Raw genomic sequence first — 13014 nt, 5'->3', positions numbered from 1 at the left:
GACAGCCGAGCCGGGTAGGCCCCGCCCCGCCCCGTCCCCGCAGCGGGCCCCGCCCCCGGAAGCCCGCACCCGCTTCTCATTGGCTTGCTGTCCGTCGAGGCCCGCCCCTTCGGGCCTAGCCGCAGCCTTACCCTCGCCAGCCCCGCAGGCCCTTGCAGGTCGGCCTCTCATTGGTGCGGGCTCGCGGAGCCCCGCCCCCTGCCGTCACTTCCGGGTAGAGAAGCCAGCGGAAGGCGGAAGTGTGCGCTGAGAGGCGGTCGTGAAGACCCGCTGAGGTGGCCCCGGGTGGTCTCTGGCCGCGCTTCCGCGTCTGGGCGCGGGGACACGGAGGCGACCGGCGACAGCAAGTGGGGGACGATGTCATGAGGCAGCCGCAGGGCCTGGCGGGGTCTGGAGGTTGACCGTCCCTGCCGCCTTCCCGCGAGGCCGCCTCCTCCAGGCAGTCGCCCGGCCGTGTCAGGGTCTCGCATCCCCCGTGGTCCCAGTGCCTCGGAGCGGGGCCCCCGGGCCCTAAGCCCGCGCGATGACCGCGGCCGCCGCCTCCAACTGGGGGCTGATCACGAACATAGTGAACAGCATAGTGGGGGTCAGCGTGCTCACCATGCCCTTCTGCTTCAAACAGGTCAGTCCGGCGGCGGCGCTGGCCCGGCCGCGGGCATCGGGGCTGGGGGAGGCGCCGGGCGGGGTCGGCGGCCAGAAGCCCGCGGGTGGGAGCCGGGGCCCCCGCCGGCCGGGCCCGAGCGTCCGCGCGGCTCGGGCGCGGGTACTGACCGCAGGGTCCCTGCTGCTTCTCCTTTTCCCCTTATTATTACGATTTTTGTTTGTTTGTTTTGAGATTTTAAGCAATCTTTAGGCCCAACACGGGGCTCACACTCGCGACCCGGACATCTGGGGTCCGCCCCGGGCGGAGCCGGCCAGGCGCCCCGCTTCCGCACCCCTTTCCAGAACTCCGACCGAGCGCGCGCTTGCTCGCGGGGCGCGCGGCTGCAACCCTGCGGGCCTTGGGTCTGGGCGGGGGCGTGGGCGCCGAGGTGGCCCCAGAGTCGCCGCCTGAGCTGGGCCGTGTGCAAATGTCGCCGAAAAGCATCTGAATTCTACTTTGAAATCGGTGCCGCGCGACGGGAAGGCCGCGTGGAGAAGAGCCGCGTCCGTGGGGCTGCACCCACTTGGCTCGGCGGAATCCACAAGTGAGCGGGTCTTTGGTGCTTCCCCCACCGGAGGCTGGTGAGCTCAGCAAATGGGGCAACTTCTGCCCTAAAGATGAGCTCCTGGGCCTCACGTGCGCCCGGGCTGGGGTTGCTGCGCCCCCTGCGCCCTGGAGGGGGCTGGCGGGCTGTGGGGGAGGGGCTGCCAGCCAAGGGAGGGGCAGGTGGGCGGCAGGTGGCTGCGGGCGGCAGGACCAGTCTGGGGATGAAGCCAGGCAGCCCAGAAGTGGAAATAACGTGGGCGCCCGTGGTTTAATTTTAGGCTAAATGCTTTGCATTTTCATACTTAGCATCTTCGGGTAAAAATAGCACCGATTTTTTTAAATCTGGAGATTATTAATCCCCCACCTCAGCCTCCCAGCCTGAATTGCTTCCGAGTTCCCAGGCGAGTTGCTGATGACTGTGCTGGCAGATGTGGGCAGGAGGACAGGGACTCGGGCCACTGTAGAACCCCGGGGCAGCACCTGTGACCTCACGCTGAGTCCCAGCGTGCACGGCCCCTCGAGGGCATTTCTGGAAGGACTGCGTGCCCCAGGCTGCACTGAGACTTGCCCGGCCTGGAACTGCGTCCTGGGGCCCATGTGTTTGGGCCTCTGTGGGTCCAAGGCTGCCCTCCTCCACGCGGGTCTGTAAAGTGCCGTGGCAGCGAGGCTCTGCTGGGGCTCCTGGGGAGCGCGCTTTCCGACCCCGGCGACTCAACCGTGCACAGGTCTGTGTCTGGCGCGTGGTGGGCACAAGGTCCCGGCCAGACTAACGTGCCCAGGAAGGGCTCACGCTTCGTGTTGGAGGCCTGCGTGCGAGCTCAGGACCGCAGGGTACCCCCCCCACCCCCCGTCCTGAGGGCCTGGCCGAGCGGGGGCAGCCTCTCATGTGGGCGCAGCACCTGCTCCCCAGGAAGGCCTCGGCTGGGGCCCCGCGGCAGGCCAGGGGCAGTTGGAGGGCGTGCGTTGTTAGTGTCCGACAGCCATGTCATGGTTTTGGGGCTCCTTCGCCTTGTTTGATTTTAGTAACTTGGGTACTCTCCAAAAAAAATTAACATTTCACCGAAGTTTGACATGTGTACAGAGAAGGGTGCTCTTGGGTGTGTTCTCGGCGATTTTTTAAAAAAAGTGAACGAACACACGGCACTAACTCCCAGATTAAGGAACAGAGCACAGCCAGCACCCCTCGCCCCTCCCGCCGCGCCCCATCCCACCCGCAGCGCCGCAGAGCAGTGCACCTGTGTCGTGGAAGCGGACGCCTGTGTGCCTTCTCGTGTCGCCTAGCGTCCCTGCTGCGGCTGTGCGGTGTTTCATTCCTCTGCCTCCGCTTGGCATCCACGGCGTCGCCTGCCTGCGGCTCCGTGAACACCTGCACACGGGCTCGGACGCTCTGTGTGCGTTTCCCAGGGGTGTTTCTCAAGGGCAGTGTGTACGCTCACCTCCAGTAGAGCGGGTAGGACACTTGTTTCTTCGGCTTTTAGATCACGGATAAACCCCTCTAAACACCGGCAGACGGGGGCGCCTGGGGGGCTCCGTGGGTTAAAGCCTCTGCCTTCCGGTCAGGTCATGGTCTCAAGGTCCTGGGATCGAGCCCCGCATAGGGCTCTCTGCTCTGCGGGGAGCCTGCTTCTCTGCCTCCTTGCGATCTCTGTCTGTCAAATAAATAAATAAAATCGTAAAACAAACAAACAAACAAAAAAACCACCGGCAGACAAGTGTCTGCGTGAACACGTGTCCGTTTCTCCCGGGCGCATCGCGAGGAGTGCGATGGCTGGATTGGATGGTGTCTGTTCAAGCCGGAAGAAAGGCGTCAACGTCATTTTTCATCTCTTCCCGCCAGAGTGTGTCACCACAGCTATAGCTGCTGGTCCGGGGGCTGGAAGGCGGTGTAGTGAGGGGTGCTTGCAGAGAGCCGGGAGGCTGGTGGTTGGCAGCGCGTAGCTAGCTGTTTGGTAAGACTCGGCAGGGCCGCGAAGGCAGTGGCGTCCCTGGCACTGCTTCAGGGTCACAAAGCATGTGGCCACCACATGCAGGGAATTGGTCCCTTTCGGTGCTGGGATTGTCTTCTGTAGGCAGGGGAGTGAGGCAGAGCTGGGGCATCGGCGAGGGTCAGGGGAGGCCGAGAGGGTGAGGCGGCAGCAGTGGGTCACTTTATTTTGTCTCTTTGTCTCCCTCCTCTCCAGTGTGGCATCGTCCTGGGGGCCCTGCTGTTGGTTTTCTGCTCTTGGATGACGCACCAGTCCTGCATGTTCCTGGTGAAATCCGCCAGCCTGAGCAAACGGAGAACGTACGCGGGCCTGGGTGAGGACGGCAGCGCTGGGCGTGGCGGCTGGGCGTCCGGGAGCCCTTGCCTGGGGAGTACAGGGTTCGCGATCTGGGCATTGGGGCCTTGCTCCTTTTCTTTACTTACTTTCCTTCCACTTTATGCTTAAAGAGTTCCTTGAACAGCAGGTTTTTTTCCTTACTTTAAATTTTTTAAAAAGATTTTATTTATTTATTTGACAGAGAGAGAGAGATCACAAGTAAGCAGAGAGGCAGGCTGGGGTGGGGGGGGAGCAGGCTGGGGTGGGGGGGGGAGCAGGCTCCCCACTGAGCAGAGAGCCCGATGCGGGGCTCGATCCCACCCTGGGACCATGACCTGAGCTGAAGGCAGAGGCTTAACCCACTGAGCCACCCAGGCGCCCCACTTATTTTAAAATTTAATGCCGTTTTTAAAACCGTTACTAGAGGCGACAGGCTTCCCTGAGGAGGTGATGCTCTCCTGTTTCCCACTGACGCAAATACCTGTGGAGGGCCTCCCCTCCGACAGTTCGGCAGGACCAGCGGCCCTCTGCCCCCCTGTGCACTTGCTCCTTGACTCCCTCTCCTGAGCCTTCGGGGCCGCCTGCTGGGGGCGTGGTGCTTCACCACTTTGAATGTCGCGGAGGAGACGGCCGTCCAGCCCGGGCCGGTGGCCGGGATCCAGTCCCCCGTCTCTCTAGCGCTGCTGTTTCCTGATGCTCTTGGTTGTAATTTCATTTCCTATAGGTCTTTTTCCTTTGATTTCAGCCAAGGGCGAGGAGGCTGTGCTTTCTACTTCCTTTCGGTTTCCGCTGTTTCCTGGGGCCCTCGGCTGGGAGGGCCTGGCCCGACTTTCCCGCCGCCCTCAGGCTGCTGTGCTGGCGAGATCTGGCCTGGGGCTCTCAGGAGCTGCGGAGAAGCCCTGGGCCCGGGATGGAAGTCCCCCTCCTGCCCCCTGCCAATGTGTGGCCGGGGCGCTGGTCCGCTCGTGCTCTCAGAGTGGAGAGGCGGTGGCGAGAGGAAGTGGCGTGCGCGCTCCAAGGGGCCAAACAGAATAAAAACGCATGCAGGGTCCGAGCGTGGGCTGTGGCGGTGCCCCCTCTGGTTTCCGGCCAGCTCGTCTGCTTTGCGTGGGCCCCGCGGTCCTAGCGTCTGTTCTGAGCTCGGAACTGAAGGCGCGGCTCCATCCTGCCCGTGAGAACCGTGCTGTCGGGCTCTCGGTGCCGGCGCCGTACGAGAAGGTCGCAGTCACAGGTGATCAGATCCCGCCGAGAGCACCTCCCGCAGCTCGGCGTGACGTGTGCTCCGGAGCGCCCCTTCCTCCGCCTGCAGGGCTGGGACCTTTGGGGTGATCTTTTCCTCCCCTGTGAGGGTCAGCATTTGGCGGGGTTCCCGGAGCCGACGTCCCACGAAGGCCTTGGCTGGGCCCTGACAGCGGACGGGTGACCCTAGATCGCGGAGGCTGGTGGCTTTGGACAGCGGTCTGAGTATTCTTCGAAAGTCCCTGAGAAGGCAAACCGGTTTGGCTGGATGAGAGCGTCTGCCAGGAAAGCAGAGGGACACCCTCGAATGTGGCTGCCCAGGGGTCCTGCCCCGGGCTGCTTGCCGTGACTGGAGCCCCTGCTGCTAGAAGCAAAGAAGATCCCGGTCCGCCGGTGGTCCTCAGTTGTGCCTTTGGTCCCGAGCGAGGTGGCTCCATTGCTTGAGCTCTCACAGACGCCGTGGCCCCGTGGGCAGCGTCAGACGCCCTGGGCCCAGCCTCGGGCCGTTGCTCAGAAACAGAGGCCCTGCCACTTGCACGGGAGTCGCAGACGGGAAGGGACGAGATTCTCTTGGGCCCTGTGGGTCGGCGGCCCCACCGCGCCGGGGCAGGCTTACTGAAAGGGCCTTTTCTTCTCACGCTCTGCCTTCTCCTGGCCGAGAACCCCGTGCGAGCTTTCAGCACAGTTGGAGAGGGTGGCCTGAGACCCCCGGCCCGGGGTCCGGGACAAGCAACCTCTGTTGGCAGAGCCCCTGGCCCCAACACGCGTCGTCTGCTGGATCCGTGGGCGCCGGGAGGGTTGGGGGCAGGCATGTGGCCGTGTGGCCTTCAGCCAGACCTGGAGACAGAGCAGAGGCCAGAGCGGCCAGCGCAGCTCCCACAAGTGGGCTCCACGGCAGGGGTGGGGTGTGCGCGGGGGGCGGTTTCACGGAGGATGTCTGCCACGCGCAGATGCCAGTGAGACGCCACGTGCCTCAGTTCGGTGAGGCACTTCACCGAAGTGTCCGGTACACCGAACAGTACCGCCCCTTCCCCTGTGAGCGGTGTGCGGTGCCTGCTGGGGAGGGCGCCCTGCCCGGCGGGGATCACAGCGCTGGGGCCATGTCTGTCGATAGAACGTCTGTGTGTTCGCGGTGGTCTGGCGGCTGCGCTTGGGCCGGGTCAGCAAATGTCATCCACGTCTCACCTTCTACTCGCTCGCTGTGTGCATTCTGCTTCGTGTAGACTTTTAAAAAAGACATTATTTATTTATTTATTTGAGAGAGAGAGAGCACGAGCAGGGGGAGGAGCAGAGAGGGAAGCAGGCTCCCCACTGAGCAGGGAGCCCGACATGGGACTCGATCCCAGGACCCTGAGATCATGACCTGAGCTGAAGGCAGACGCTTCACTGACTGAGCCACCTGGGCGCCCTCGTGGAGACTTTTCTACATCTTGTTTTCAGAAGATGGGCATGCCAGCCAGCCCGCCTCCCCCGGTGGTCTCAGCCCCCCAGGGCCTCTCCAAGGCCCGGACCCCACTGTGCTGAGTGTGGCCTCTGGGCTCCCCGTTGTGTGCACTAGATGCTTCTGGCACTGTGTCTGGGGTCCTGGGGTCCTGGTCAGCCTGCCGCCTGCTCCTGGGCCTGGGGTGGGGCCTGCTGAGGGCCTGTCTGGCCAGTTTTCTCCCTGCCGGTCTTCGGATGTGGGACCCACATGCGTGGATTTGTGGCTCGGGCATGAGGGCTGTGGAGCCAATCTCTCTGGTGCCCGGGGGTCTCTAACCCTCGTTGACCCAACAGACGTTCTGCCGGCCTCTGTGCAGGGGGCACCGGGGAGTCACGGAGTCCAAGGTCCGGCTCCGGGGCAGCTGGCTTGAGGTCACCCTTCCGTCTCGAACAGCATAGTTTGGTGTGTGAACCACCTTCTCTGCCGGGCTGATGCTGGCGTCCGTGAGGAGGCCTTGGAAGCTGGTGGAGAGAGTGGGAGTGGGGTCAGGGTCCTGCACGGAACCAGGAAGTCTCAGCGTCAGCCCTGTGTCCTCAGCAGCCTCAGAGCCGCAGGGCGGGCAGTGGCCCCCAGGAGGAGAAGCTTCCACCCGGCCTCCCAGGGAAAGACCGGGAGAGCCCTCCTGACAGCAGTCCCCGCTCTGCCCCAGAGCACTGGTTAGACTGGTGCGAGGCTATGCCTCCCCCTGGTCCCCATGGCCCGGCCTGCGGGCTGCAGAGCAACTGTCCCAGGGAGAGGCAGAACCCCTCCTCAGATACCTGCCTCAGATACCTGTCGTTCCTCCCCTGAGGGACAGTCCCCGGCCCGCTCCGCCCTTCCAGCATTGTGCCAGGTGGGAGGCTGAGGGCGGGGGCTGCTGGGCATTTCTGTTTGGGAGTCGGGGCTGGGGGTTGCTGAGGGATCCGCCCTGGAAGTGGGGCATTGGGGAGCCCGGGTAAGGAAGGGGCTGAGTGGGGAGGCCCGAAACTGGGACGGCCCCGTTAGGTTGTCCTTATGGGTGTCGGGGTGAAGAGCGCCCCCTCCCACCTTGGTCCCCTGACTTGCTGAGTATTTTCCGGTTCCCCGTTCTCCAGCGTGCAGGTGTGTTCTGGAATGTTTTCTGGCAGCTGCTCCGAGCATTTGGAATGTGCTGTAGCTGTTCAGCTTCCTCGCAGAGAAGGATCGGCCGGGAGCGGGGCCACCTCTGCGGAGCACTGAGCTGTGTGTCCCGTCCCGAGGCGCGCTGCCCAACGGCTGTCCTTGGGAGCCTCAGAGCGCCTTCCTTGGGTGACAGCAGGCCTTGGGGTCCTTAGTCTGTGAAGGGCTCAGCTTGGCCTTGAGTCTGAGACGAGTCAGACAAGCCGGGAAGGCCAGCATGACCCTCAAGGCTGGTGCTGCTCACCGGCCTTCTGCCTGTTCGTGGCCTCTGTCCCGTGTGTGATGTGCCGAGCTCCCCTGCATTTGGCAATGCTGTACCTCTTCCTAAGTCACTGGGAAGTGTCAGGCACCAACTGGCTACCTGTCTCCTGCTCTCTGAGTCTCCTCGGAAAGGGAAGCTGGGCTGCGCTGTTGCACGCACCCCTTTCTGGCCGCTCCTGGGAGATGGGAACTTCCTAGAGGTTGGGGGGACGTGGGGTTCCCAGGGCCACGGTCGGGTCCTGGGAGGGGCCCTGCCTTCGTCTCTCAGCTGCTCAGGGCAGTTCTGCTGTCAGGGAGGAGGGACAGGCATCTCTTGTCCGCTGCAGGACACGCTGTTTTCTCAAGCCTGGCTCCTTGATCATCTACCTCGAGGGGGGCAGGCCTGAGACCTCTTGTCCCTTCGCCCCCCAAAGTGCCCCACTAGAAAGGATTCTCTGAGTTTCCCTCTGGAATCACAGAGGGTGAACCTAAAGCCCTTAGCCAGGTCCCTCTGGCATGGGCTGCAGAAGCGTGGAGACCCGTGGGCGCTGGGCGTACCCTCCACCTGGGCTTCCCCAGCCTCCCTGGCTTCCCACCCTCCCCCGACTTGGGAGCACGTGCGGCCTCGGTCACGGGCACCCGTCCGCCATGGCTGCGTGCCCGGGGACCACTGCTTCACAGGGACAGGTCTCCTTCGTTATTTCCAGTGGAAAAAAACAACTGCCTGTGTCTTTCTCTCCTTTTTATTCTTTTTCCTGTGGTTTCCGTTGGTTGAGTAGACCCGAGAAAAAGCATGGGATCAGAATCTTAAAATGCTCTCCCTCCACCCCTGAAATGCCAGACCCGCAGGTTTTTGTCCAGGTGCCCTTCAAGGCTTTCCGCGGCCGTGTGTACGGGTGTGGTGTCTGTGCCGTCCGACTGACCCCGCTTCTCTCTCTCTGCGCCAGCGCTGCACGCCTACGGGAAGGCGGGGAAGATGGTGGTGGAGACCAGGTACGTGCTGGCGCTTGGCCACCTCTGTCCTCCTCTGTCCCCCTCTGCCCTCCTTCACCCGCCCCGAGGAGAAGCCCGAGGACCGCTACACCCTGAGCCGCGCGTCTCGGACGTGGACTCTTTACGTGGTGGTACTTTTCTTGGGTGTCACTTACTCAGTAGTTGAAAGCGGCATTCGTCGTCACCGTAAAGTAATTTGTGTTTGGGGCCGAAGTCCCTTGTAAGTCCTGCTAGGGAAGATGTGAGAATGGGGAACTCGGGAAACTCAGCCCCGGTCCCGAACCCCGTGTGCCCCTGCCGCACACGCGGTCGCCTCGAGGCCGCGTGGAACGGTCCTGTCTTTCCCCCTTGGAGTAGAGTTTTGTGAGATGAGAAAGTTGCTGGGAAACTGCCCTTTTAGCCTTGTAAGGGAATCGTGGACTCGGGAGCGGCCCTCTGAAGGCAGTTACGGTTCTTTTCACTCGTGGAGCATCAGGGTGCGTTCGTAGCCCTGGAAGGAAGGCACGCAGCCTGCTGTGCTGAGAAAAGCGTAGTCATCCAGCGTCCATTCCGCTGGGAAGAGCGAAGCGCCCTGGTCCCAGCCCAGGCCCGCGGGCAGGCGTTTGCGGGACACTGCCTCTTCCTCCGGCCGGCCTCGGCGATCACCGGCCAGCCACGGGGTGGGGATGGGTCTCGGTGAGGAGTGGGAGGCGAGATGGCGGAGTCCGGTGAGGACGGGGCCCCTTTAGCCCGACCTCGTTCTCCGCAGCATGATTGGGCTGATGCTGGGGACCTGCATGGCCTTCTACGTGGTGATTGGCGACTTGGGGTCCAACTTCTTTGCTCGGCTCTTTGGGTTTCAGGTGAGAACACACTCAGGGGCCCGGGGTCTTGGTGTGCTTGTGGCTGCTCGTGTGGCAGCTGCTGGCGACACCCGTGCAGGGCTGCCTCTCAGCCCCCGGGGGTGGGGGCAGGGGCAGGGTGAGGCCAGCTGCCTGCGGTAGGTTAGGATTAGCTTCTGGACGCTCTGGGGTTAGTTCCGGGCCTGCGGGTTAGAAGCTCTGGGGAGCCACTGGGGTGGCGCCCTCCCGGCCTGCTCGGCTCCCTGCAGGTGGTTGGCACCTTCCGCATGTTCCTGCTCTTTGCGGTGTCCCTGTGCATTGTGCTTCCGCTCAGCCTGCAGAGGAACATGATGGCCTCCATCCAGTCCTTCAGCGCCATGGCCCTCATGTTCTACACCGTGTTCATGCTTGTGGTGAGTGCTCCCGGCGGGGACGGGAAGGGCCTCGAAAGCCAGGCAAGTGGTGGAGTCGTGCCCGTGAGCCCTGGCGGGGCACGGGGGCTGCCCAGACCTGGGCCGGCAGGGCAGCGAGGGCGCTCAGGCAGGGGTCCGGCCGATGCCCCAGGAAGCGAGGTATGGAGGCTCCTCATTTGACGGAAAGACATTTCATGTGTAGTTCGTGATCGGGAGTTATGGCGCCAACGCCTGGTCCCAAGGGGGCAGGTGGTTTTCTAGATGAACGTTCTTTGCCACCCACTTCTGGGTGGCCGGCGTGGAGTGCATGCTTGGAACACTTGTGTCCTACCGCGTGCCTGGAGGCCTCTGGAAGCCTATGGGGCCTGAGCCCAGGGCCTGACCATCACGGTGAGGGTCGGACGGGCCCACTCCTGAGTGATCAGCATGAAAACCTTTGCCACGGGTTTTCCTAAGAAAGCTGAGTCCTTCCCAGCACCCCAGCAGCCCCCTTCGGAGGGCTTCCCGGTAAGGTCACGCTGCTCCCCAGATAGCTCTGTTCTCTGGGGGTTTGTCTTTTAAAATTGGGGGGCCCTGGCTGCCTCAGTCGGTGGAGCGTGCAGCTCGTGATCTCAGGGTCGTGAGTTCGAGCCCCATGTTGGGCGCAGACCTTACTTAAAGAAGAAAGTGTCCAGATGGGCCTGGGAAGGGCCTGCCCAGTCTTCAGGGACTGTCCTGTCCCCCGAGGCAACGGAGGTGCGGGTGGCAGGTGGGCCTTACTGGGCCCCGTCTGCTCTGCCACGCGTGTTCAGGGCACAGGCAGCTGCCTCAGAAGCCCCGCTGGCTCTGTGCGTCCAGCTCGTCGCACAGTGCAGGGCGGGAAACCACGGGTGCGGGACCCCAGCCAGTGGCACCAGGTCTCGCCACAGGGGAGCGTGCGGCCATCTTCCGGTAGCGTGGCCCCGGCCACGGTACTCGGCCTGGCGCGGGGGTCCCGATTTGTGCCTCGTGTGCTGATCTGCCCTGAGCTCGCCTTTCTTGTCCTCATGCAGATCGTGCTGTCCTCCCTCAAGCACGGCCTGTTTGGTGGGCAGTGGCTGCGGCGAGTCAGCTACGTGCGCTGGGAGGGTGTCTTCCGCTGCATCCCCATCTTCGGCATGTCCTTCGCCTGCCAGTCGTAAGTACCGTCCGCTGCCCGGGGGCCCGAGGCGTGGGGGTGTCCCTCGGGGCAGGAGGTCGCGGGGAGATGGGCGTCCTCTCTTGTCTGGAATTGGCGACGCGGGCCACCGTCGTGTGATGCCTCGTTCCGTTGTGACTTGCTCCCCCTCCGAGCTGAGGGAGAGAGCTGTGTGTATTTTTATCGAGAGAGAACTCGACTTTTTTCCCGAGATGTGCTGCCGGCGGGACTGGGGACAGTGCCCAGTTCGCCCCCTCCCCCCAGAAGAGTTGGCTGTGGGGAACACAGAACAGCCCAAAACCATCTGATTCACACAGTCCCAAGCATTTTGCCAGAACTGAGCTGTTCGTGTGAGAATATTTAAAAGGAAATTGCACAAACATTGACTTCCGACTGCCGCCGGGGCGCCTTCGGAGGCGTGTGCGCGTGCGCGAGTGCGCGTTCTCTCTGGCACGCAGAGCTCTGGGAACGCAGATCAGGCTGTTTCCATAATTCCAGCAGCATTACCTTCGCCACCGAGTGACAAGAGCCAGTGATTCATGCCCGGTCGGAACGGTAACCCGCTCAAAAGAGAGGCGTAAATCCGGCACGGACGGGAAAAGACCATCGGTACACGGGGGGCCCCGCTCCTGCCAGCCCCCCCGGCGCTCCAGTGGGCTTGTATTGTGCCAATCGTAAACTAATGTGGCAGATGAAATTTGCTCCTGCTGCTGTGTTTACACCCACATGCGAGATCCAAATCGTCATTTCCCACTTACTGTCTCTCTTGGCAGCTTGGGTTCCACCAGAACACGCTCTACTCTTGCTGTTTAATGTCCCCATTATACTCGGTGACAGAAGTCCCCCTCTCTCACGGCATACCTTGTTACCAGTTGTCCTTTTGTGAGTTTGCTTTTTAGAACAGAAGCCAGTGGTTGGGCTTCTTGGTGGCAGCTGCAGAGTAGCCAGCCCACCTCTGTTGGGTTTGGGTCCTAGGACAGATGGTAGGTTCTGGAAGGTTGTCCTGCTCGAAGGGAGCACCGGCCCTACGGAGAGCACCCATGTTCTCTCCAGTGAGCGGCTGGCATGGACGTCTGCAGAGCTTGGAATGACTGGTTTGGGGACCTCCCCTTAAACGCATAGGCATTTGCCAAGGGCGGAGACCAAGCGCTCCCCTCCCGCTGCATCTCTGCACGAGAGTGCATGAGAGATGGGCCTGCCGGGTGACGGCCTGAATGACTGGTGTCCTTTCCGCGGGGGTGGGCCAGGCCGCTGCTTTGCTCTTGCCGTCTGGCCCTGTCTGGTCTTACTTCCTAGTAAACGAGTCCAGAACCACGAGGCCCCGTGGCCCAGAGAAGCAGCCTGGGGAGGGCCGGCACAGAGGGACCTGGTCTGCACGAAGGCCTGGGTCTATGCTTTGGGGGCTGCATGTGGGAAGCTCTTTCTGACTTGGGTAAAGCGAGTCTTGGAGGCCACTTGGCAAGGTGGGCGGTCCGGGTACGCTCCGTGGAGTGCCGAGGTGGGTCGTCACGGACGTCTGTGGCTCCCAGCAGCTGGTTCCAGGGCCACGGGCAGGTTTGGGGGGGGCCTTTTCGCACTTGTTCATGCGCCAACGCGGGGCACGACCCACTCCCCACGGTACCTGCAGCTCGTGGTGTGTGCTGGGGGCCGGGGGTGGGGGGAAGTCCCCGTCCTGGGGTCTGACTCTGCTCCCCCGAGTTGTCACTCGCTGGCATGGACCCTGGCTCAGCCCGAGGAGCTGTCTGGCACTGAGATGTTGGTGCCGTGTCCCCTGTGGGCCCTCTGCCACCGGCTTGGGCTGCATGGGCCGGTGCTCCCTGGCGCCCCCCAGCTGGGCCGAGGGGAGGGCAGCTTTCCTGGGCGACCCCTGCCCACTGTGGGTGCCCCAGCGGGACGGTGTGCCCGAGCTCCTGCTGGCCGGTTCTTCCCACCAGTTCCTGTTTGCTTTGCAGTGACGTCTCTTAACTTCTCGAAGGTGGTTTCGGGGTTTGGCTCCACTCACTGCTGTGCTTGTCCATTTATTGGCAACCGTTTTCTGCATCG

The 13014-nt window shown here is 62.9% G+C and overlaps 1 protein-coding gene across 4 annotated transcripts in view; it reads left to right on the top strand.

The window, feature by feature from the left end:
• The first annotated feature begins 233 nt into the window (after positions 1 to 233).
• SLC38A10 (solute carrier family 38 member 10) overlaps positions 234 to 13014 on the top strand; it is a 40347-nt gene continuing 27566 nt past the window's right edge. For 3 of the 4 annotated variants that reach the window (XM_045984020.1, XM_045984021.1, XM_045984019.1), the window contains exons 1-6: positions 234 to 622; positions 3370 to 3487; positions 8536 to 8581; positions 9330 to 9423; positions 9672 to 9815; positions 10847 to 10971. In XM_045984020.1, coding sequence (XP_045839976.1) covers positions 524 to 622; positions 3370 to 3487; positions 8536 to 8581; positions 9330 to 9423; positions 9672 to 9815; positions 10847 to 10971 — 626 coding nt within the window. In that variant the 5' untranslated portion in view covers positions 234 to 523. Of the gene's footprint in view, positions 623 to 3369; positions 3488 to 8429; positions 8582 to 9329; positions 9424 to 9671; positions 9816 to 10846; positions 10972 to 13014 lie in introns of those variants that run through there. The other variant, XM_045984022.1, reaches the window with a different exon arrangement.

Source organism: Meles meles, chromosome 18 (assembly GCF_922984935.1).
Source record: "Meles meles chromosome 18, mMelMel3.1 paternal haplotype, whole genome shotgun sequence".
Classification (NCBI taxonomy): domain Eukaryota; kingdom Metazoa; phylum Chordata; class Mammalia; order Carnivora; family Mustelidae; genus Meles; species Meles meles.
Note: the sequence above shows the minus strand (reverse complement) of the source record. Positions and strands in the feature narration are given on the sequence as shown.